The 24,176-nt window shown below is 40.3% G+C and overlaps 1 protein-coding gene across 2 annotated transcripts; it reads left to right on the top strand.

Annotated features, from left to right (window-relative positions):
* Positions 1 to 3,033: 3,033 nt before the first annotated feature.
* On the top strand, positions 3,034 to 24,176 carry METAP2 (methionyl aminopeptidase 2). 2 transcript variants are annotated; one of them, XM_081956810.1, is made up of 11 exons: positions 3,037 to 3,292; positions 4,252 to 4,356; positions 8,923 to 8,988; positions 10,566 to 10,668; positions 11,683 to 11,844; positions 12,321 to 12,502; positions 12,583 to 12,677; positions 12,768 to 12,864; positions 13,558 to 13,661; positions 14,314 to 14,429; positions 21,479 to 24,176. In XM_081956810.1, the coding sequence occupies exons 1-11, from the start codon at positions 3,130 to 3,132 to the stop codon at positions 21,729 to 21,731; spliced, it is 1,446 nt and encodes a 481-aa protein (XP_081812936.1). In that variant the 5' UTR covers positions 3,037 to 3,129; the 3' UTR covers positions 21,732 to 24,176. The 2 variants fall into 2 exon arrangements, with proteins under 2 accessions (XP_081812937.1, XP_081812936.1); XM_081956811.1 differs by lacking the exons at positions 14,314 to 14,429; positions 21,479 to 24,176 and adding an exon at positions 13,752 to 14,219 and having other exon boundaries at positions 3,034 to 3,292.

Genomic DNA, 24,176 nt, shown 5'->3' with positions numbered 1-24,176 from the left:
CCCCTTTTGTTTCTTCATTCTTATAACTTCTCTTAATTGCCATTTAATGTTTATGTATTTTTTGTGTGTTTGTGTGTGCACATTGGCCAAAGACCGTAATAAAGATTGTCACTGTCTTTATCTCTGAAACAGAAAATCTCCACTAAATGCAAGCACTCTATTAATTTAGAAAACAATAATACTTGATTTGTATATAAGTGCATTTACATTAATATTTTTGAGCCACTATTAGAACTCCATCATTATCACCCACATTAGAATTATAATTCTTTATTGGCCAAGTGAGATTAGATATACAAGGAATTCGTCTCCGGTGCATAAATTCTCAGCGTACATACAACACTAATCATAGATCATTATCATAGTCATTGTAAAAATACATTAATCATAAAACATTAGATAGAATACTTAGTAATAGATATTAAACATACCTTTTCAATATGAAATAAAAACTTCCTTCTGCCTGAAATTTTTTCATCTAATATTCTGAATTGGGGGGGCGGGGGTTAATATTCTGCTTCATTCGCCAAACCACATTTCTTGCCCAAGCTGGCTATGGTCACAGCCCCTCCCTCTCTGCTGTATTTGTTTCGCTGGCTGAGAAGGCACTAATTACCTTGACTGCTGGGCACATAACATTTTCTTGGCTTGAGAAAAGCTTGGTAGGTATTTGGCACATTTATTTTACTTTTATTCAAATTAAATTACATTAAAATCATTTTGTAACTTAAATAAGTCCTCTGATGCATCCTACATCTAACTAGTCACATCTCCATTCATAGAAAAAGCTGTAAACATCGATGAAATTAACTGCATATTAGATGTGAATCTATAGCTTACTGGATGGGAAAATCAATGTATAAAATACATACATACAAACACACACACCCACACCCACACCCACACCCACACCCACACACACATATATAATTACTTTTTGCACAGACTTAATATATCATTTTTCTTGCATTCCTCCATGTATTACTCATGGTCATAATAACATTAAATGTTTTTTTTACAAAAAATTGAATGCAAACCCAATTGGTATTAGTTTACAAAATAATAGATTATGATTTTACATGTGGTAACTTATCCTTTACAATTTATTCAAGACATCACGGTCAAAACAGAATGTAGTTTAGCCTTAGAACAATGAGGATCCAGCTTAGACACTTGTCTACATTTCTTCTTTCTATATACAGTAAAAAATGAATCCAGGCTATTTTTCAAGGCATTATGAATTATATATAGAAATATGTTGAATTATGACAGGTTATTTACAAGCATGAGATCCAATTTCATGTTTCTTTTAAAAGTTTGAAACAAAGTCACAGAATTCTGTATCACCTTATAGTGCAGTACTATATATAGACTTTTTTCTTCCTTTCTATTGTAGCAAGGTTTCCCAGAAGTGGTTTGACATTTTATTTATGCCACCCATTTTGCCAAGGCAATGCAAGGTAGCTTACAGTCATTCAATAAAAAATACCATATAAAGTAGTAAAACAATAAATAAAGGCCATACATTTAAAATTCAGTTAAAATTCAACTAACCAAGGTGGAGAGGAAGGGAACAAAGGGAGAGGTCTATCTAACCCAGGTGTGTCAAACTTGCATTGTCATGTGATGTATTGGGACTTTCCCCTTCACTAAACCAGGTGTGGGTGTGGCCAGCACGTGACACATCTGGCCCATGGGCTATGAGTTTGACAGCCCTGATCCGACCCATTAATCACCTCCAGGATGCCACTCTCTTATTGGGACCCAGGCCAGTTGGCAGAGCCACATCAAGCCTTTCAGAAACCCAAAATGATGAGTGCAGATCTCATTTGGGAGGGGTGGTGGTGGCTTTAAAGAGGGCATAGAGGGCTTTAAAGGTGAGAAAATGCTTTTCTCTGGAGTTTGCCAGCTGAAATTCTTTAACCAATAAGATCCTCAGCATGCCTCTTCTGCTACCATGGGTGGGGAATGGGCTAACCCCTTTGGAGTGCGATATTTCCTCAGATAATCTGGACTCATGTTATAGAGCAGGGATCCCAACAACCCCGCCCCGTCACTCAAACAAGCAAAGCCCTATCCACCAGATGCAGGCAGCACCGTAATCATGCCTCCTCCACTCTCCAGAAAGACCTCTGTCCACGGAACCAGTCTGTGTTTTGGAACCGCTTTCATAGAGGGCTTTAAAGGTGATAACCTACACCTTCAGTTAGAACCAGAGGTAAACTTGCATCAGTGCAGCTCATGGAACAGCAGCAAATCCACTCTGCTCAGCCAGATGTATTCTGTACCAGTGCCTCCTTCCTAAGGCTGAAAGTGACTGTCCCAAGGTCATCCCACTGACTTTGTGTCTAAGGCAGGAAAGTAGAAACTCCCTATTTTTTAGCCTGATACCCTAACTCAGAGGTCTTCAAACCTGGCAACTTTAAGACTTGTGGACTTCAACTCCCAGAATTCTCCAGCCAGCTCTGCTGGAGTGAATTCTGGGAGTTGAAGTCCACAAGTCTTAAAGTTTGGGGACCCCTGTCCCAACTGCTACACCAAACTGGATCTATAGATAACTACACCAAAGAAAATCTCTTTGAATTGTCCAAATCTATTTTGTCCTAGGTTGCAATCGTAAACTTTTAAACACACAAGGTGGCTAAAGTTCTCATGGGAGTTTTCATCTGAAGCAGATTCTGGTAACGAAAACGTTTGCTGCACTAACTGGCCTTGTGATTCCGTCGGTGCTTATTAGCTGGAAACTAGTTCCATTCCGTTCAGTGGGACTTATTTCCAACTGTATCTGGCTTTCATCGCTCGTTCTGTTCTTTCCTGCAAGATAAATCTGTAAAAGTCAAAAACCATATTACAGTTCGGTGGGGAAAGACGGAGCCCTCCTAACCCCATATGAACAACAATGAAATTCCCAAGAAGAGCCCCAGAGCCGTTGGCAGCGCCATCCTCGCGGAACCTGCCAGGCGCACGTGCCTTACAACCGCCTTGTTGCCGAGAGCTCCACTTTCCCGGCGTGCCTCGCTTCTGCACCATAGAGTACCCGGAGCATGAGCGGCGGCAGCCCTTTCTGATGTCCTGCCCCTTCTGTGCCTCTGTTAGTGGCAGTCTTGGGAACGTCGGCGAGTGCTCAACATGGCGGGCGTGGAACAAGAGGCCGTCCTGGTGGAGGAGAAACACCTGAACGGAGAGCTGCTTTTGGAGCCCGAGGAAAGAGAGAGCGCCGGCGGGGCCGCCGCCGATGAAAACGCCAAGAAGAAACGCAAGAAGAAAAAGAAAAGCAAAGGAGGCGCAGTCGGTACGAGGGGACCTGGGCCGGGCAAGGCAAGCTGGGCTGGGGAGGCCCGGCCGCCACGGGGAAGGGAAAGGTTGGGGTGGCCGAAGAAAGAACTTTTCCGAAAGCAAGGCGGAGTAGTCGCCCTGAATGTGGGGAAGCGTGAGACCTGGGAAGCGTGACAGGAGAACGAAGGTGTTGGCCATATTAAGTTTGCATTCGAGTGGAGCAACAGGGGTACGACTGGCCGGGAGCAGTCCTTGGGTTCCCTTGGAAAGGTGTTTGGATGATACCGGACGATCTCCCTTCTTCCTTATTCCCCGGTGCCGTACCCGCTGCTGCTGCTGGAGAATTGAAAAAAAATGTTTTCGGAAAGTAGTGGCGGGGAACATAAGTCATTTTGGTATTAATGGTGGGAATACCGCGATATATGAAATTTGCTGCGCGGTATTAAGGAGGATTTGCAGCATAAGAAATATTGTCTCAGCAATGGCATCTTTCCGCTGTTCTGTAAAGGAACAGGACTTGTGACCTGGATGGAGGGAGATATATTTTATTTAAAAAATTAAGCACAGTCTTTACAGAGATGAGGAGAAATTATATTTAATAGAATCCAAAATTATTTAATACGATATTTTTCAAGAGATGACTGATCTTTTAGATGAGAGAAAGTCTAAATAAGTTGAGCAGCAGGGATAAAAGAAATTAACTATTACAAAATGGCACTAAACTGTGTGATTGTCATTGTTTAGAAAAATAAAATATAGGCATGATTGTGGAGATAGAAAGTATAAATGGGTTTAAACTTCCAGTAGAAGAGTTTAATATAAGAGTGAAGAATAGATTTGAATATATAGTTATGCTTTCTAAAATGTGTAGTTTTTACTTAATGTGAAGAATTATAGACCTGAGGAAAAAACATAAGGTCACTGATATTTGGAGCTTGACATTCGTGTTAATTTATTGGTTTATTTTGCAAATAGGACAACAAGAGACTGAAAAAGAGTTAGAGGCAACACTTGATGAGGTAGCAAACCAACTAGATAAACAAACACTGGAAGAAAAGGAAAAAGATGATGATGATGAAGGTAAATATTCATGTGACTTTGTGCTAGAAGTATTTCTAGAATAAGAGTTTACTAGAATGGAGAACTGAAATTCGTGTTGAAACTGTCTTATGTAGATTATAGTAAAAATGATTTGGTTTCACATAGTCTTTAGCTGTAGTCTTTAACAATATTTATTGAATAAATAATGTTGCCGAAGATCTTTGGATTGCAGTAGATTAGAAATGTCAAAAATAAATAGGTTGGTATGTCATGCTAACTCTGATTTTCAATCTTTTATCAATCTTGTAGATTGATAGAAGAGTATCAAAAGCAAACAAACCATGCTGTATACATATAGGAACTGTGCTATCTCTCTTTGATTAAAAAGCTATGTAATATATATAAAATTATACTGGATGATTGGAAGAAACAGACTAATATAAATATCACATTTGTTTTCAGCCTGTTACATGGAGCATATCAATAATCAATATTAATATTAACTAGTATGCTACCAATGACTCTGGATGGTGCACAACAATTTTTTTAACCAAAGTTCTATTTATGTATTAATACTATAAGATACAGAAAATAGTGGGGAAGATAGGGGAGGGAAAAGGGAAGGAAAAAGTGTGAGAAAAAAGGAGGGAGGCAACTTCCAATTTCCTCTGGTACAGTTGAATACAAAAATAACATCAAAATGTAACTTTTTACTTTTACATAATAGTTTAAACTAGCCATTTCTATAAGAACAAACCTGTGTAATCGGTAAAATGCAATATCAAAATTTCATTTTTTTCACCTCAACCACAAAGTCCCAAAGTGGCTTCCAAGTAGAAACAAAGTAGTTTATTTTTGTCTTCAATTAAAGCAGTCAGTTAATAGCTAATCTTTGCTAACTCCATCAGCTTCTGCAGCTGTTCATCCATTGTGGAAATCAGATTGTCCTTCCATTTTTGCGCATAAAGTAATCTTGCTGCTGTTAATATATATACTATAGCATCAAAGTTCCAAATTTTTTCCCCAAGTTTTTTTTCCCATTAAAAGCAAAAGAAAAGTTTCTGGTTTTGATTCTTCTGTATTAAGCTATGAATCCTACTCCAATATTTATTTGCTTTGTTACATGTCCACGAAAAGATCCCTTCTTTATTTTTACATTTCCAACATTCATTTGAAATACCTTTATACATTTTTGACAACTTGTGTTAAATACCAATGATACATCATTTTATAATTTTTTTCTTTTAATTTATAATTTAATGTGAATGTTAAACCTTTCATTCACATATTCTGCCATTGTTCAACATGACATTATATCCAAAATTCCTTTCCCACTGAATCATGCAGTGCATTATATATTCGTTCTCCAAATTCAATAACAATTTATAAATGTTAGCAATAATATGTTCATGATTACCACACAGTAGGGTTTCTAAAACAAAAACTCTTTTTGTCTGCTTTAAATCTTTCAATTGTAAATATGTAAACCAATGGCAGACATGTCCTTCTGATTCTAACTCCTTAGACTTAAAGATAGGATCACCAGAGTTAAAAGATATTATTTGACCATACGTCCACCAGTCGTTTGATGATGCACAATTAAATAGTAGGCTAACTAGTTTAAAGTACAATGTAAACATTACCTGAAAGAGTAGATGACATGTAAGTTCAAACAGTTTCACTGATTCAAATACAGTGGTATCCACAGCTTTTATTCTGAATAAAAACAAGGGTTCATTCCCCAGTTGGCTGCCATACACATAATTAACATTATTTTGTGCAGTTCTTTGTGTTGCCTGAACTTGGTTGTTTGCATGTCAACATTGCACATGTTTCATTATTCAACTAGCTGCCCAGAGTCATTTAGGAGAGATGGGTAGTATAGAAATGCAATGAATAAGTAAATAAACTAGGTAACATAATAGATGCGGCTAACTGGGATTTGCTGCCTGTTTATATATGCAGTATCTTGCCCTGCCAATTTTGTTCGGAATGTAGTTTCCTACTTGGTAGTTCCTTGATTAGAATATTGTTTTCTGCTTGATTGTTTTTCTGGTGTTGATCCCTGTTTATTGCAGTATTGACTGCTGGAGACGGTGTGTTCTCTGTCTAATCTTAGACTAAGCCAAATCTAAAAATGCTAGGGAATTTCTGGAAGCTTGGCATTTAGCCAAATCTGCCATGGGTAGACACATGGGAATAAAGAGTTGATTTAAAAATCTAGGAAGGCAACAAAAAGATTTAAATTGACAAAATCATAGTTTACAAATCATTTTTTTCTGATGGAGAAAAAATGGGAAGTGGGAGCACAGTGTGCCTTTTTCTAGTTTGCTCAAAAGAAGCTGGGATATCCCCCTTAGCAAAAGGATATGACCAGCCTTGAAAACTGTCAAAATCTGGCCAGAGGGAGCACTCTGCCAGTTGCAGGACTGCTTTGAGACTACCGAGTGGAGTATATTTGAACATTTGGAGCTGCAAGAATTCACTGACACTGTACTCTCTTACATTAAAACATGCACAGACAATGTAACAGTGAATAAGCGCATCAGAGTTTACAGTAATAGTAAACCATGGATGTCAGCAGAGGTACAATCACTTCTGAGAGCCCAAAACTCCACCTTCAAGGCAGGAAACGAAGACAAATACAATGAAGCCAGGGCAAACTTGAGAAGAGGCATTAAGGCGGCTAAACAGAAATACAAACAAAAGGTAGAGAAGTATCTGGAAGATAATAACTCAAGACAGGTGTGGCAGGGACTACAACACCTAACCAACTATAAGGGCAATACAAAAAAAATAGCCAATGCTAATGCCCTGCTAGTAGACGAGCTAAATAGCTTTTTCACCCGCTTTGAGGTCAAAAGATCAGTCTCTGTGGCTCTAGCCCAAAGACTCTCTGACCTCCAGCCACTCACCCTGGATGAACATCGAGTGAGAGCTGAGCTGAAGGCTGTAAATCCCAGCAAAGCTGCAGGTCCAGACGGGGTATTGGGAAAAGTGGTAAAAACCTGTGCTGACCAATTAACAGGGGTCCTGACAAGGATTTTTAACCTCCCCCTGCAACAGGCTAGAGTCCCATCATGCTTGAAAGCAGCCACAATTATCCCAGTTCTGAAGAAAGCAGCCATAAAAAGCTTGAATGACTATAGACCCATTGCACTGACATCTATAGTGATGAAGTGCTTTGAGAGACCGGTCCTACAACACCTCAGGTCCTGTCTTCCACCAAATTTTGATCAACACCAGTGTGTTTATAGAAGCAACAGGTCGACAGGGGATGCCATCACCACTGCTCTACATATTGCACTGAGCCACCTTGAGAAATTTGGGAATTATGTCAGAATGCTTTTTATAGACTATAGCTCGGCCTTTAACACTATCTCACCAGGAATTCTCATTGAAAAGTTGACTGACCTGGATTTCCCTCCCCTCACTTGTGAATGGATCAAAGACTTCCTGACGAATCATCCACAAACAGTAAGGGTTGTGTCCTTTACACCTTCCACTCTGAAGTTCAGCACAGGCTCCCCTCAGGGCTGTGTGCTCAGCCCATACCTGTACTTGCTGTATACATATGACTGCATATCCTCTGATCCATCCAACATCATAATAAAGTTTGCAGATGACACAACAGTGCTGGGTCTCATAACTGGAGGGGACGAATCAGCATACAGGGAAGAAGTCCAGAAGGTGTCCGCATGGTGCTCAAGAAACAACTTACATCTAAATACTAGTAAGACAGGAGATGGTGCTAGATTTCCGGAAGCACAGAGAGGAACCTGCCCCACTGTATATCGAGGGGGGCTGTGTGGAGAGGGTTTCCTCTTTTAAATTCTTGGGAGTGCTTATTAGTCAAGATCTCACCTGGAAAAACAACACGTCTCTGGTGATTGGAAAGGCCCAACAGAGACTTGATTTCCTTAGAGTCCTGCGAAAAAATCAGGTGGAACAACGGCTGATGACCTCTTTCTATCGGTCCACCATAGAAAGTGTCCTCACATATTGTATTACAGTATGGTATGCTGGTTTAACAGCTGCCGGCAAGAAGGCACTACAGAGAGTGATCAATTCAGCACAAGAAACCATTGGTTGCCCTCTGACATCACTGGATGACATCGCCAGATCTCACTGCTTTAGCAGAGTAAGGAAGATACTCAGAGATGATTCACACCCTGGTCAGTGTCTCTCTGTACTTCTACCATCAGGCAGAAGGCATCAAAGTATAGCCAGCCGAGCAAACAGGTTTAAAGATAGTTTCTATCCTTGGGCTGTGAGACTTTTAAATACAACCACAATCACTCCATGCACACGCTAGGTTTTTTTCTTTTTTCGTTTCTGTTATAATTTTGCACCAGTGAGGTTAAAACCAATTTCGTTGTATTTAAGTACAATGACAATAAAGATTACAGTTAAAAGTTATACTTATATAAATAAAAGAAATTATGATTGTGTATGTTCTAGTGCACAATATCAGCAGTATTTGTGATAAAACATTGCTATGACTTTATCATCAAATTAATCTTCTGGGAGAAAATAACTCTGAATGTCTAAACGTTATTTTCTCAGGACATTTTCAGTATTTCATATTTTATCTGATTTGTGTAGATGGTGAAGGAGACGGTGATAGTGCAGCAGGAAAGAAAAAGAAGAAAAAGAAGAAAAAGAAAGGACGTAGGTGTTGGTTAAAAATTGACCATAATTTTGTTTGTCTTATTTCCATGTAATGTTTGTGAAATACTACTTTATTCTGAATAAAAGCAATGGTTCATTGCCTAGTTGGCTGCCATATAGCATTGGCAAACTCTTGAGCAACATTCTTAAGTGTTGGATTTGCCCTTGTTGATCGATGAAAGAATGCTGATCTTCCATTTTAATTAAAATGTAGTATCAACACAATTTAATATCTTGATTTCATCTTCTATGGATGCTTGCACAAATTTGGATTCTGAGATTAAACATACTATCAGGTACTTAATTATTTCTTTAAAATTTTCCTGGTAGCAGTAAAAGACTATCGATATCTGTGAGACAAAGCATTTAATAGATGCTTTAAAATATTTATAAAATAATATATGTACAGACAGAAAATGACTACAGGTAATCCTCACAGTGACTATTTAAATGGTGGTATGATGGTGGTATAATGGTACTAAAAGAGGGGATTTATAATTGTTTCTCGTTGTAGTTGTTGCAGCATCCTGTGGTCACTTGATAACAGTTCGAGTGCTTGGCCACCAGTTCACAATGGTTGCAGTGTTCCACCATCACATGATTTCCATTTGTAACCTTCAGTCTGGCAAGCAAATCAATGGGAAGCCAGCAGGAAGTTACAAATCCTGATCGTGTGATTATTTAGTGTTTAAGCTGTGTGGGATTTGCCTCAGAACGACAACTAGAACTGCTGCAACTACTGTCATAAATCAGCATGGTCATGTGCTGTCACACTTTATGACGTCACTTAATGATGTCTCAAAGATGCTTTTTCAAAAGGCAACTGGACTTTCTTTGTTTTGCTTGAAGACATTTTGCTTCTCATCCAAGAAACTTCTTCAGTTCTGACTAAATGGTTGAGAATGGAAGGATTTATATTCCTTGCAGAAATCTTTCCATTCTCCACCATTCAGTTAGAACTGGAGAAGTGAAATGTCTTGAAGCAAAATAAAGAAAGTCCAGTTGTATTTTGAAAATGCACCTTTGGGACAACCATGACCTGGATGACTGAGAATCTCTCTAGACATTCACTTAAGTGATGGAGTTTCTTCTCCAAATTACTGTTATTAACTGAGTTCTACCTATATAGCATTATACAGCATGCATGTATTTTGTGGAGGAGCATTCTCCAATAATAATCCTTATACAGATAACCCAGTTTTTCTCTGTGAAATACAAATTTCACAGAGTAAGTAAGATTAAAGGCACTAAAAGCTAAGGAGCTTTAGTGTCTGTGTGCATACATAAATACCCAGATATACACAATTATTTTATTCTTAACAAAATAGGCTTAATTCTTTACGAGTAGTGTAAATTCTTTCCTAGAAGCATGTGAAATATATGTTGATATCATTTTACAGAAAGTCACATGGTATCGATAAGACCAGCAGTTTATCTAAAAAGCATTGGGGGAATTCTGAGAATTATTTATTTAATATATATTCAAGTTTTGTCTGAAAGGATTATTTTAAAAAGAAATATCTCTTGACAATAATTTTTTTATTCTAAGACGGACTCAAGGTCTCTTTCTCCAACAGCAAAGGTGCAGACAGATCCCCCATCTATTCCAATATGTGACTTGTTTCCTAGTGGAATATTTCCAAAAGGAGAGGAATGCGAATATCCAGCAACGCAAGATGGGTATGTGTCTTGATTTGTCTTTTTCAATTTAGGCTTCAAGACACTGATAATGTAATTGATAGGATATTACTTTTGAAGACTCATCTACACTTCAAATATTTTATTTTGCACGTTATAATATATCTGGGCAACGAATATGTTTAGCATGCATTTGTGTGATTTATAAAATATCAGCAAGTTTCTAATAATGGCAGCAGCGGGTATGTATGTATGTGTATGCATGTATTTATGTATCACATTTGGCCTCAGAAACAGTATATAACCAAAGAAAACCCATCTACAGGGCCTTAGGTTTTGCACTACTCCAAAGATTGGGAAAATAGCCAGATCTTTAATAGTGTCCTGAGCATCCTGAGAAAATGGAATATAGCCATTGTAGGGTAAAGCTGGTAATTAAGGGTAATGTGTACTGGTACCCAAATCCTTTAAAAAAAAATCTCAGCAGATAATTTGCCAGAGCTATATAGCTGATTATTACATTCTCAAAGTCAAGAATTGGTAGACTATGTATTATTCATAGAATACCTCTTCATTTATACAAGTAAAACTTCCAAGATTTGATTCCAATATTTTTTCTTGTATAAATAAACAGCCTTCACATACTATGCAAAGCAGTTTGTTTGATTATACATGGCTTGTTTTATGAGTCCAAGAACTGTAAACACATGGCTGGGGCTATGTGAATGTAGCCTAGTCATGTAGTTAATAAACCATGATTCAGTACATTCTGTAAACCCAGTCATAATGTGAATGCAGTATTTTCATGTTTAAAGAGATAACTGTAATTACTTGATACTTAAAGAATTAATTGGCAATTTTTGTAGAATCATGGCAAAAAACTATCAATGTCAATATTGAGTTGGATGAAAATATTTTGAAAAGTTACATATTTTATTAGTAGACTCCACTACCACCATCTGCACCCTCACACCTCCAAATTGAAATTCATCTTATACTTGGTTTGGATTTCACATTATGGTGACAAATATCTGACTTTTCTTTTCAATGTTAAAGGAGAACGGCTGCTTGGAGGACTACAAGTGATGAAAAGAGAGCACTAGATCAAGCGAGTGAAGAGATCTGGAATGACTTCAGAGAGGCTGCTGAAGCACATAGACAAGTGAGGAAATATGTTATGAGCTGGATCAAGCCTGGAATGACCATGATTGAAATTTGGTAATAATAAAATATAGTAACATTTTTAAAATAATGAAAGTCCAACATTTTAATTTAAAAGCAGATGGCATAGTATTTGACATTCTTGTGGGTTTAATTTTTAATTATTTTCACTGTACAAGCTTTGATGAATGCAGAAGGTTGGCATAATAATTCTATAAAACAATGAAAATTGTTCTTCATTTGTTTTGAATAATCAAATCTAGAGATATGCGATTATCAACAGTCTCATAGTATTATGCAAAACTATTTAAAATACTGTGAAGTATCTCTAGGTTTGCATAGCAAATCAAAGTTTGCATAGCATTTATACTTCTGAAACGAAATGTTAGTCTTATGCAGTACTCTGTAATGTCAAACGTATGCCTAGAAATAATAGATTACTAGAAACAGCTGAAACATGGCTTCTGTACAGCTACCGTAAGTAAACATGGAAACAAACCCTTTTATGTAATATAGATGTTTACTTTTTCTAGTGAAAAACTAGAAGATTGTTCACGGAAGTTGATACGAGAAAATGGCTTACATGCTGGGCTTGCATTTCCCACGGGGTGTTCTCTGAATAATTGTGCAGCCCACTATACCCCCAATGCTGGAGATCCAACTGTTTTGCAGTATGATGATATCTGCAAGATAGATTTTGGAACGCATATTAATGGTGAGTTCCTATTTTTTTAAACACAATTCTATAATTTAATTGAAAGCAAGTTATTTTATCTCCTTTGTATCTAATTTCAGGTCGTATCATTGACTGTGCTTTTACTGTCACATTCAATCCAAAATATGACAAGCTCTTACAAGCTGTAAAAGATGCAACTAATACTGGAATAAAGGTATACTCAGAAATAGTACAATTCTGTCCTTATCTACATACCCAAAACTGAAGATAAAAATAATTTTCATTTTCTCTTGTATATAAATAGTGTGCTGGAATAGATGTTCGCCTCTGTGATGTTGGTGAGGCTATCCAGGAAGTCATGGAATCTTACGAAGTTGAAATTGATGGCAAAACGTTTCAAGGTGATTTATTTTCCAACTAATGTGTGGTTATCCTGATGAAATAAGGGACATGGTGGCTCAGTGGCTAAGATACTGAGCTTGTCGATCAGAAAGGTTGGCAGTTTGTTGGTTCAAATCCCTAGCGCCGTGTTACTTGTCTCAACTTCTGCCAACCTAGATGTTTGAAAGCATGTAAGTAATGCAAGTAGAAAAATAGGAATCACCTTTGGTGAGATGATAATAGCATTCCGTGCGCCTTCGGTATTTAGTCATGCCGGCCACATAACCACGGAGATGTTTTCGGACAGCGCTGGCTCTTCAGCTTTGAAACGGAGATGAGCACTGCCCCCTAGAGTCGGGAACAACTAGCACATATGTGTGAGGGGAACCTTTACCTTTACCTATCCTGATGAAAACTTGCTTATGTATATATTACATTTACAATTAAAAAATACTTTGAAGTTGGTTTTTAAAACAATATATTCTTCTAAACTCTGAATATTGAGTTTTTAAAATGGTCTATTTCAGAAGGTAAAATTTGTCTAATTATTAAACATATGTAAATCAGCTAAACCTAACAAGATTTAAGTTGCATTTGTAAATCTAAAAACTTATGAAAATGCACAAAGTCTATTAAATCTCACATTTCCTGTGATGTTTTACACTGCCCTCTTACATGCATATATTTATCTTAGAATTTTGCATTTTATGTAGTGAAACCTATTCGGAATCTGAATGGGCACTCCATTGGGCCATACAGGATACATGCAGGCAAAACTGTTCCCATTGTGAAAGGAGGAGAAGCAACAAGAATGGAAGTAAGTATAGATACAGTCTGATGCTACTCGTGCTTACCTGGAGGTCCCATTGATTTCAATATTTTTAACTTTCACTAATGTTTTGACCAGCAGGGATTTTATAAAAATGTCACGGATGCGATTACAAAACACTGCTATTGGAATGTAAACTGGGTGCCAAGTGGTGCAATCAGTCATAACACCCATAGTGCAGAAAAGCAAATTAAGGAAACCAAATATGGATGGACTGGGTTGAAAAAAAATTCTGGTCAGTGGGATGTCAAAAAAATTAATTATGTTCTTGTACCACTGATCTTTTGTTATCTGTACAATAACAGCTCTTTAAAAAGAATTCCAAATTAATTATTCATATGATTAAATGTTGTTGCTCATCAAAATTAACAGTTTAGGATGTTGTGTGGTAGGTTAAAAATCTAATAAACATACAACACTGTTTTAGTACAGTGCATTGATACTTGCTATTTTGCTGATGGATAGTCTTCCTGACATGAGGAATAAAATGATTACGTTTCTTCTTGATTAAAAAAGGCATATATTATGTGTAAACAGGATTATGGCCAGATTAATTTTGGAGTGGGTAGCCCAGTTCAGATTCATAATTTTTAAGGTATTGTATACATATATTAAATTCATATATGCTTGTTTTTAATAGGAAGGAGAAGTATATGCTATAGAAACCTTTGGTAGCACAGGAAAGGGGGTTGTTCATGATGATATGGAATGTTCTCATTATATGAAGAACTTTGATGTTGGACATGTGCCAATAAGGTTAGTGCTGATTTTACTGCATTATATGAAAATGTAACTTTAAGTATGCTTACATTACGGGTAAGAAAGATTCAAAGCTTGAAAAATGTGGTAAGAACCTAGTGCTTATATGAAACATAGTTTTGGTTGTCTTGTTAAACATCCAAAAATATAAGTTGTGTCTATTTCTCTGAGCAGATGGGAACATTCTTTACTAATAAACAACATAACAATGCACTTTCAAATGAGGAATAAAAAGTAGGAAAATTATCATCAAAAAGTGCTTTACTGGCATTGGCATATTAAAAACAGATATCTCTGCCAAAGGAAAAGTTCATGGGATAAGCAAAATAAAAATAAAAATGGTGTAAGCAATCTTTGAAGATGAATTTGGAGGTCATATTTCAAAGTTACACCTAGCTTCTTTGGCATGGTTTGGGCCTTGCTAGATCTGAAAATGGTGAGTTCCTCTGGCACATTACCATTTTGGGGCTTGGATCTATTGATGGATAAAGCAAGAGGAAAAATTAGATTTGGATAAATTAGAAATCGGTATACCAATGTAATATTTGCACTTCAATTAAATTAGTGTCCTAATTTTGTGCCTTCATGTTTTTTTAATATCACGAATAGCTTCAGTTGCTTATTTGCTAACATTTTTATTATGCTTAACCTAATAGACTCTTGAGTAGTTAATATTCAGCTCATAAAGGAATCATAATGACCTGACATCACAGTAATAATAGAATAATGGCAATAACACATATGAAGTACCGTATTTTTCAGAATATAAGACGCTCCGGAGTATAAGATACACCAAGATTTTGAAGAGGCAATTTTTTTTAAAAAGTTTTTGCACTCTGCCCCCTTCACCAAAATGGCCGTGCATAGCCTTTAGGAGCCTTGTAGAATGCTCCTGGGGGCTGGGTGGTGGTGGTCAAAATTAAGCAAAAAATTGTCCATTTTTCGCTCATTTATGCCCTCCCCAGCCCCCAGGAGGACTCTGAAAGCCTCCTAAAGGCTATGCACGGCCATTTTGGTGAAGGTGGCAGGGTTTCAGGAGGCAAAAAATGCTGTACTCAGTGTATAAGATGCACCCAGATTTTCAGCCTCTTTTTTGAGGGAAAAAGATGCATCTTATACTCCGAAAAATATGGTAGTAAGGACTATTCGTGTTTTGGCCAATATGGATTTCAGTAGTTGCATATTAAGGATGGGATGGTTATTGAAAAGGCCTCATCCCAAATCCTAAGAAATGTGTCCCATCACTAAAGAAATATGTCCCATCACTAAAATTCACCATGATTAATAGATGTTTTTCTGAATGGAAATAAAGCCAATATACCAAATAAAGCTGCACTGTACTTCCTAAATTTGCTCATTACCATATTCTTTGACCACAATCCTGTAAAAACGCTTTCTCAGGCAGTTTTAACCGGCTAATCTTACTGTATTTGCATTCACTCTTACTACTTTTTGCTTTGTATAATTAGCATTCTTTCCAGTTGTCAAGCAAGGTCTCCGAAGCGAGGCGTGGGAGGAGTCACATGTGGGTATTAACACAGCCCATTTGCTCGGAGACTGAGGTAAATTTGAAGCCACTCCCTCTACTTCCTCCTTGTGACTCCCCAGATTAACCTCAGTCTTCGGCCCAGAAGGAGTAACTTTTTGATTCTCCACTTGGTTTTAGAGGGTTTTTTTTTTGTCTTTGTATCTTGTCTTGTTCCTTTTCATTCGTGATTCCTCCCGCCTCTCTCCTTGCGTCTCTGTGCTGTTTAAATTTCTGTTTTGACCTTGCACAAGTCAGACTTGTTGCACACAGGGGAGCCCCCGAACCGCTGGGCGGTTAAAGGGGAGGCTTCAGGCCGCGCGCCAGAGAGCGCAGTACTGCGCAGCCCCTAGTTCCATCGGTAGGGATCGCGGAACAGCTCCAGAGGCTACTGAATGAGCGGCTCGGTTGGAGCCGGCTCAGCATCGGACTGCGTGGTTGGCAGTTGCCATTTTGGAGGTGGCCATCTTGGGACATACATGGAGGGGCGCAGGGATCGGTGTGGTTGTTTCCAGCCGCTACAGGCGTCCAGAAGCACCGCCAGGAAGGAAAAAGCCTGTTTGGGCCTGTCCTCCGCCGGTAATCCGGGGACGGCCCTTCGATCGGCTGTGGGCCGGCTTACTCGGGCCGCAGATCGGCGGTGAGGCAGTGGATTGCGCCAGTCCGAAGGAGCTCCGGACCGCGTGCAGAAGCCGTGCCGGTTGGAATAGAGAGGAGGTGGGAAGGCAATGCCTGTAAGTAGAAATGATGGCGGAGGCTGCAAGGAGTGGGGAGGCCCCTCCTATTGCTGGCTTGTTCCCTCCTACCTTGTTTCGCAAGGCCAGGGCTACTGCAGATCTGGATAGCACTCCAGCGCCCTCTCAAGACGCTACTGCCTCCACCTCCAGTGGGGGGACCAAGAAGGGGCCCTTTTACAAACCACAAGTTGAAAAGGAAGAGATTCCTACCCCTGATTTATTTATGGAAGTGCTCAAATCTTAGTGGGCAAAGCCTGGCACGTTTCCCATTCCAGGCAGTAATGATCGCAGGTTTTATAATCTTAACGCAGCTTTCGCTCAAGCACTGCAGGTTCCATCCATAGATGTCCCAGTGGCTGGCCTGGCCTCCGCTTCTGCGGTGGCTACCGGTGATATTTCTAACTCTCTGAAGGCAGATGATAAGAAGGCGGAAATGGTCCTGTGCTAGACCTTTCAGGCCATAAGGTGGGGAATCAGGGCAGCGGCTGCTTCTTCTTTTTTTATCAGATCCACTCTGCTTTGACTGGAGCAGTTTCACGATAGAACCCCTGCTTCCGACGTGCGTCTACTACAGGACATCAAGAAACTGATGGCGGCTACTCAGTTTTCAGCTGACGCCATGCTGGATGCAGTCAAGTATTCTTCCAGGGCTCTATCCTCTTCGGTGGCTTCCAGCGCCTCCTCTGGCTGCTCAATTGGCAAGCAGAGTCTTGGGCAAAGTGGCATTTGGTGGGGGCGGAGTACATGGGAGACAAGCTGCTTGGGGCATCCCTTGACCCTATCCTGATCGAGGATCAGAATAAGCGCAAGGCCTTCCCAACCACGACTAAGCGCTCTGACCAACACCCTGCGCCCTACCCCAGGAGATCCTCATACCGACCCCCTGAACAGGACTTCCAACAGCCGAGGTATTCTGCATCCAGATATCCCAGACAGCGGGATAGGAATTTTTCTAGGGACAGATACAGGTACCAACAGCCCAGTAGGCGTCCCTTTCGAGGGGGTGGTGGCCGTCCCTTCCTCAGAAACAAGTGATTCAGGGTCAGATCACCCAATCGGCGGCCGCCTTAGCTTGTTTGTGGATCACTGGAAGCACATGATTACTGATGCACGGGTTCTTCACACAGTTGAGTTTGGTTTACAGTTAGAGTTTCGTTCCCATCCCCCGAATAGGTTCCGTCTTTTCCCTTCCTCCAAAAATCCGGCGAAACATTCCCTTATGTGCAAGGCCATTCGGCATTTGCTTGACATCAGGGCAGTGGAATTAGTTCCAGAAGCGGAGAAGGGTTTAGGGTTTTATTCCAACCTGTTTGTGGTTCCTAAGAGTTCAGCGGGGTGGAGAACCATCCTAGATTTAAAATTGTTAAATTCCAGACTGGTTTACCGAAAGTTTAAGATGGTTTCTCTCAAGTCCATTTTGGAGGGCATCAGGCAGGGTGACTTCTTAGCCTCCATCGATCTCACAGAAGCCTATCTTCATATTATGATCACTCCGGACCATCATAAATTCCTCAGATTTGCCTATGGTGGAGTGCAGTACCAATAAAGGGCCCTTCACTTTGGGTTGGCATCTGCTCCTAGAACCTTCACCAAGGTGTTAGCTGTAGCTGCAGGCCATCTTAGGTCCTTCCCTGTCCAGTTACATTGTTACCTTGATGACATTCTCGTGCTGGCCAAGACAGCAGACTGAGCTAAGAAGGATTTGAATCTCACAATTGCCACCTTGCGGTCCCTGGGATTCTCGATTAATCTCGATAAGAGCCATGTAGCCCCTACCACTAGGTTCCAGCATTTAGGGACCATCATTGACTCGGTGGCGTGCGAGGTGTTTTTGTCACAGGAGCGTAGGGATAGTATTTTGGAGTTGATCCGGGAGATCCGCAAGACACGTTCTGTTCCCGTAGTCCTTCTCTCCAGGCTCCTGGGCAAGTTCATCTCCTACATCGGGATAGTGCCTTGGGCTCGCCTTCATGCCAGAGAGCTACAGTGGTTCCTGCTGCCGCACCAGAGAGACGGGATGTGCGACGCCATATTCAAGGTTCTGGTCCCGCCCAGGTGTTTCTCTCCTTCCGTTGGTGGACGTCCCCAGCCCTGGCCAAGGGTTCCCTCTTCAGGGAGCTGGACAGGTTGGTCCTGACTACAGATGCGAGTCTGTTCGGCTGGGGGGCACACCTGCAGTCCCAGATAGTGCAGGGCGGATGCCCACGGATCTGCGGATGAACATCAACTGGCTAGAGCTCAGGGCGATTCACCTGGCACGTTGGTACTTCAAAGAAGCGGTGGTCAGTCAGCATAGCCTGGTCCTGACCGACAACGTGGCGGCCAAGGCCCATGTGAACAAGCAGGGGGACACACACTCCTTGGCACTACACAACGAAGCAGTCCGGCTGGGCAACGGGGCGGAACGGAATCTCTTATTGATTCGGGTGGAACACATCCCCGGGGTGGACAACCGACAGGCAGATTGGCTCAGCAGGGAGACGGTGGACCACGGGGAGTGGCAGTTACATCCCAGCATCTTCGAGCGGATTTGTCAGAGGTTCAGTCGGCTGACAATGGATCACTTTGCCACCCCGTCGAATGCCCAGGTTCTGACGGTCATCTCGGGGTTCCCAGCTTGGGGAGCAGTGGATGTCGACGCCCTTCACTGAAGGCATCCGGACTCCTTTACACCTTCCCTCCCCTTCCTCTCCTTCCCGGGGTTCTGAGGAAGCTAGTGCTAGAGAGGGCAGAAGTGATTCTGGTAGCGCCCCATTGGCCCCAATGGCCCTGGTTCGCGGACCTTGTGGGTCTGTCAGTTCTACCTCATTGGAGGATCCCCAGGGAGGTGGTAGCTCTTTGCCAGGGGAGTCTAGAGCATCCGGATCCGAAGTGGCTCCAGCTAACCACTTGGTGCTTGAGCAGAAGCAACTGAGGGAGACCCAATTCTCAACCAGGGTAATCAGGACCATTGAGGCTGCCAGACGGAAGTCGACCACGCACATTTACGAGTTCCTTCGTAATCTGGTGTAGATCAGCCCAGGTGGAGCCAGCCTCGGCTTCAGCACTGCAGGAACTGGAGTTCCTCTAGGATGGGTTGGATAAAGGTCTGGCTCCCAGTACCCTCAGGAGACAGGTATCAGCCTTTGCCACAGTCATTGGGGTGGGTGGGATCTAGATCCCTATCCCAACATCCGGTCATAAAGAGATTCCTCAGAGGCGCTGCTAACTTTTGGTCTCTGGTCATCCATAGGTTTCCCACCTGTGATTTGCCCACGATGCTCCAGGCTCTTATGGAGGTGCCCTTTGAGCCTCTGAGTGAGGTATCCTTCCAGCTCCTGACTCTCAAGGTGGTTTTCCTAGTAGCCATCACCTCAGCTAGGCGGGTGTCTGAGATCAATGCCTTATCTACCAGGGCGGATGTGTGCACCTTCCATGACAACAGGGTGGTATTCAGGCTAGACCCTACCTTCCTGCCCAAGGTTGACACCCCTTTCCATAGGGCTCAGGAGGTGGTGCTTCTGGACTTCTGTCTGGCACTTCCAGAGAAAGGGAGAGGTCCTGGCACTGCCTGGACGTCTGTAGGGCCCTGCGCATCTACCTCAGATGCATGGCTGCCTTCAGGAAGTCGCAGGCGCTTTTTGTATCCTTCCAGCTTCTTCCAGGGAGGCGAAGGTATCACCCGCCACCATCAGAAGGTGGATCAGGTTAGCTATCATTAAGGCCTATGAGGCAGGGGGCATCACGGTGCACTCTACCAGGAATGCGGCTACCTCTGCGGCCTGGGCTACCCAGGCGCCCATTGAGGATATATGCAGGGCGGTCGCTTGGGCTTCGCCTTCTCCCTTCATTAGGCATTAACGGCTGGATGCCTCTGCAGAGGCATTTTTTGGTAGGAGGGCTCTCCAGGGTGTGTTGGATATTCGAGGGGCTCATGCCCAATGATTCCCTCCCATGGACATCTAGCTTTGGTATGTCCCACATGTGACTCCTCCCACGCCTCGCTTCGGAGACTGTCAGTTGGCCTTACCTGAACAGCATGTCTAGATGCAGTCGTGGGAGGAGTCACTTCCCGCCCGTACTGTGCGCACCTGTGCATGGGGGGCCTGAGGAAGCTTAGCAGTTGGTCAGTCAGGCCTGGGGCGAGGGAGTTGTTGTCCCTTGTTCCCTTCCCTCCCAGGCTCTTTCTGAACTGGACCATCTGTTAATCTGGGGAGTCACAAGGAGGAAGCAGAGGGAGTGGCTTCAAATTTACCTCAGTCTCCAGGCAAATGGGTCGTGTTAATACCCACATTAACTCCTTCCACGACCGCTTCTAGACATGCAGTTCAGGTAAGACCAATTGACATTTTCACACACAAAGAATTTGCCCAGTCACACTCAAAGCAATCAAATCTACATAAAATCTCATCTTAATTTTTTGCAGGAGTCCTTACGTAATTTTTCTTATCTGCAAACTATCATTCCTTGTTCATGCTTCCCATTTGTGTCATTCCATATGATTCTGTAAAACAATTGTTTTAATCATTCCAAGCATCTTTCATGTCTTTTTCATTACATCTATTTCTATTCTATAGGGACATTTCTTTCATTATTTTTCATTCATTCTACTCTTGCTATCATTTCTTTCATCCCCCCCCCCCAATTGCTTTCTATGCCCGATATTGAAAACCACGTACTGATAGGCTGCCCATGAGTAACTGATGGGGAATCAAATGTTGAATATCTGACCTGATTCTGTATAATTATTTCAATTTTCATTAATACCTGCTTTAAACTTACACATTTTTTATTATTTCTTTTAGGCTTCCAAGAGCAAAACACTTGCTGAATGTTGTCAATGAAAATTTTGGTACTCTTGCCTTTTGCCGTAGATGGTTAGATCGTCTGGGAGAAAGTAAATACCTAATGGCACTGAAGAACCTATGTGACTTGGGTATAGTGGACCCATATCCTCCTCTATGTGATATTAAAGGCTCGTACACAGCACAATTTGAGCACACCATATTATTGCGTCCAATGTGCAAAGAAGTTGTCAGCAGAGGAGATGACTATTGAAATTTCAAAGCCATTATCTCACTTATGTACTCTGTTGGAACATGTTATGCCAGAATAAATTTGCAGTCTGTTTTAACAGTCAACTCAATGTGATAACTTTCCATGTTCAGAAGAAAAGAATTTAATCAAAGGCAAGTTCTCTAATGTAACTAAGAAAAAAAACAGCTACTGGGGCTTCTAGAATACTTCAGATTACTTTTATATTTTTCTTTTGTGAGAAATATACTACAAAGTGTTTTTAGTTTAGAATGAGTTATACATATTGTTTGAAATATTTCTGAAAATATGTTTTTCAGGTATTTATATTACCATATTCTTACTTGAATGCTTTGAATGATCACAAATGATTTCTGCACCTAAGCTGTCTTTGCTGTTGCCTTTTAAACTGCCTGGAATGCATTTTGTAAAATTAATAAATCAATAAATCACAAATTCAAATAGTTTTTAAAAGTGTCACAATCCAAGGCAGTAACACACTGGAAAGTCTGTCCCATTAACTCACCTCTATTAGAAAAAGTTTCCAGTGTAAGCACAGCAAGCAAATACAAAGCAGTTTTCAATTGCATTGTGTACATGTTTATTTTGCTCCCTTATTTTGCTTTGAATCAAATTACTGGGGTTTTCTTTCTGATATGCTTTATAATAGAATGGGCTAGGACTGGCCCTTTTTCTTGCATTGAAGTGCTGCACTTTTTTAACCTTACAAGGGCTTTAAGAGAAATAAACGGTGAATCATGATGTGCTGATGTAGAATTTGACGGAATTTTGCAGCTGCTTGACCTGGTTGCAAAATTAAGCAGCAGTGAAGGGGCAACATATAGTAAATCCAAGGCCGTACTGTAAACTTTGAATTTTTAAAAACCCAATGTAAATGCTTCTAGTGTTTTTAGAAAATTGCAGTGGTGTGCAATATAGAGAATTGCAATGGTGTATCCATGAAGCACCTGGAATCAAACTCAAAGGCCATTTCACTTTTTTTGGCAACATATTGCCCATTAAAAAGTACAGTGTGAGCTCCCTCTCAAATTCCAAGTGTGGGATCTACTCACTTGGTGAATTCTGGAGCCTACCACTGGAATAAGCTAGTACGTTTATTCTCTGCCATTCCTGTATGATAAACACTAGTGTTCATATAAGCCTATCTTATAAGAGGCTATTTCTACTAACTACAGTGTGAGCTTCTATATTTTTAATTTATTAGAATTTTTTTACTTATAAAAGCTTGATACAAGGAGTTTTATCTCCTATGCAGTATAGCTGAAGCCAATCAAACTCATACAGAATCATTCTGTTCTTAACATACAAAAAGTTTGAAGTTTTTGTTCTATTCAAACCAGGAGTATTAAATCAACTTATAATTTGCATGTAATTTGATTAATGGAACATTTAATAGATATAAAGATTAAAATTGTTAAATGTTTTGGTGGAGCTACTGTATAGTAATTGCAGAGCTCATTAAGATATTGTATAAACTCAGAGGTTTCTTACTTGCAGTACTGTTTAACTTGGGCAGTTTGAAGCTGCTAAATATGTTATAGCTTTGCCAACCTATAATCTTGGTTATTGCAATTAAAAATACATGATGCTGAATTCTTAAGAAGCCAGAAGGGATATTTCACTTTTAATAACTTTCCATATTTTTGTAGACCATAAAAGAATATTTTAAATATTGAGTTCTTATTATTTGTTTTAGAAAAAGTATACATGTAAAAGGCTGCAAGCAAGTTGTAATCAGCAGGCTGCTGGGATATGGCTTATTGAAATAGTTTCACAAACCTTGCAGAGAACTGATGAGAAATCAAGTATAATTCCTAGGGGAAAGGTGAAACAAGGGGAGAAAGAAAAATAAAGACAAGAGGATGCCAGTATAAGAGAAATGTTGGAGTTTAGAATGAAGCGCCTGTTACAAGATTTGCATTCTCAAAGTTCAGTTTTGGCCTTCTGTGTCCAAATGAAGGAGTTTTACAAAGACAATAGAACTGGAAACAGATGAACAATCAGCACTATGTTTAAGACTTTTTGAAAAACAAAGTATAAGCCACAAGCGTGCTATTTTTTAGGTTTTTATGTAATAAAGCAGAAGCCTTTCCTTCACACCATAGCATATTTTTTTTGCAACAGAGAAACCAAGCAGGAGATTAAAATATCTATTGTCGCTAATGGTATTACTTAAGCTTAAAAGACAAGAGGATAGGCGAAACTCTTTCTTGGCAATCATATAAAAAGAAATAAAAGGTTTTACATTTGGGAATGTATGACAACCTAAATGTTAAAAGCACAGGTTAAAAAGAACTACCTGAACTGATTGTACAAAGAGACACTGGGACTTCTTTTAAAAGATTGAATCTGTGTCATAGAATATAATTCAGCATGGAAGTGAAATCTGATGCATTGTAATTGTCTTTTAAGTTCATTGTATTATTCCTATTATATTCCTCAATCCTT

The sequence above is a fragment of the Natrix helvetica genome (genome assembly GCF_964273705.1).
Source record: "Natrix helvetica genome assembly, chromosome: 6".
In the NCBI taxonomy this organism is placed as follows: domain Eukaryota; kingdom Metazoa; phylum Chordata; class Lepidosauria; order Squamata; family Natricidae; genus Natrix; species Natrix helvetica.
Note: the sequence above shows the minus strand (reverse complement) of the source record. Positions and strands in the feature narration are given on the sequence as shown.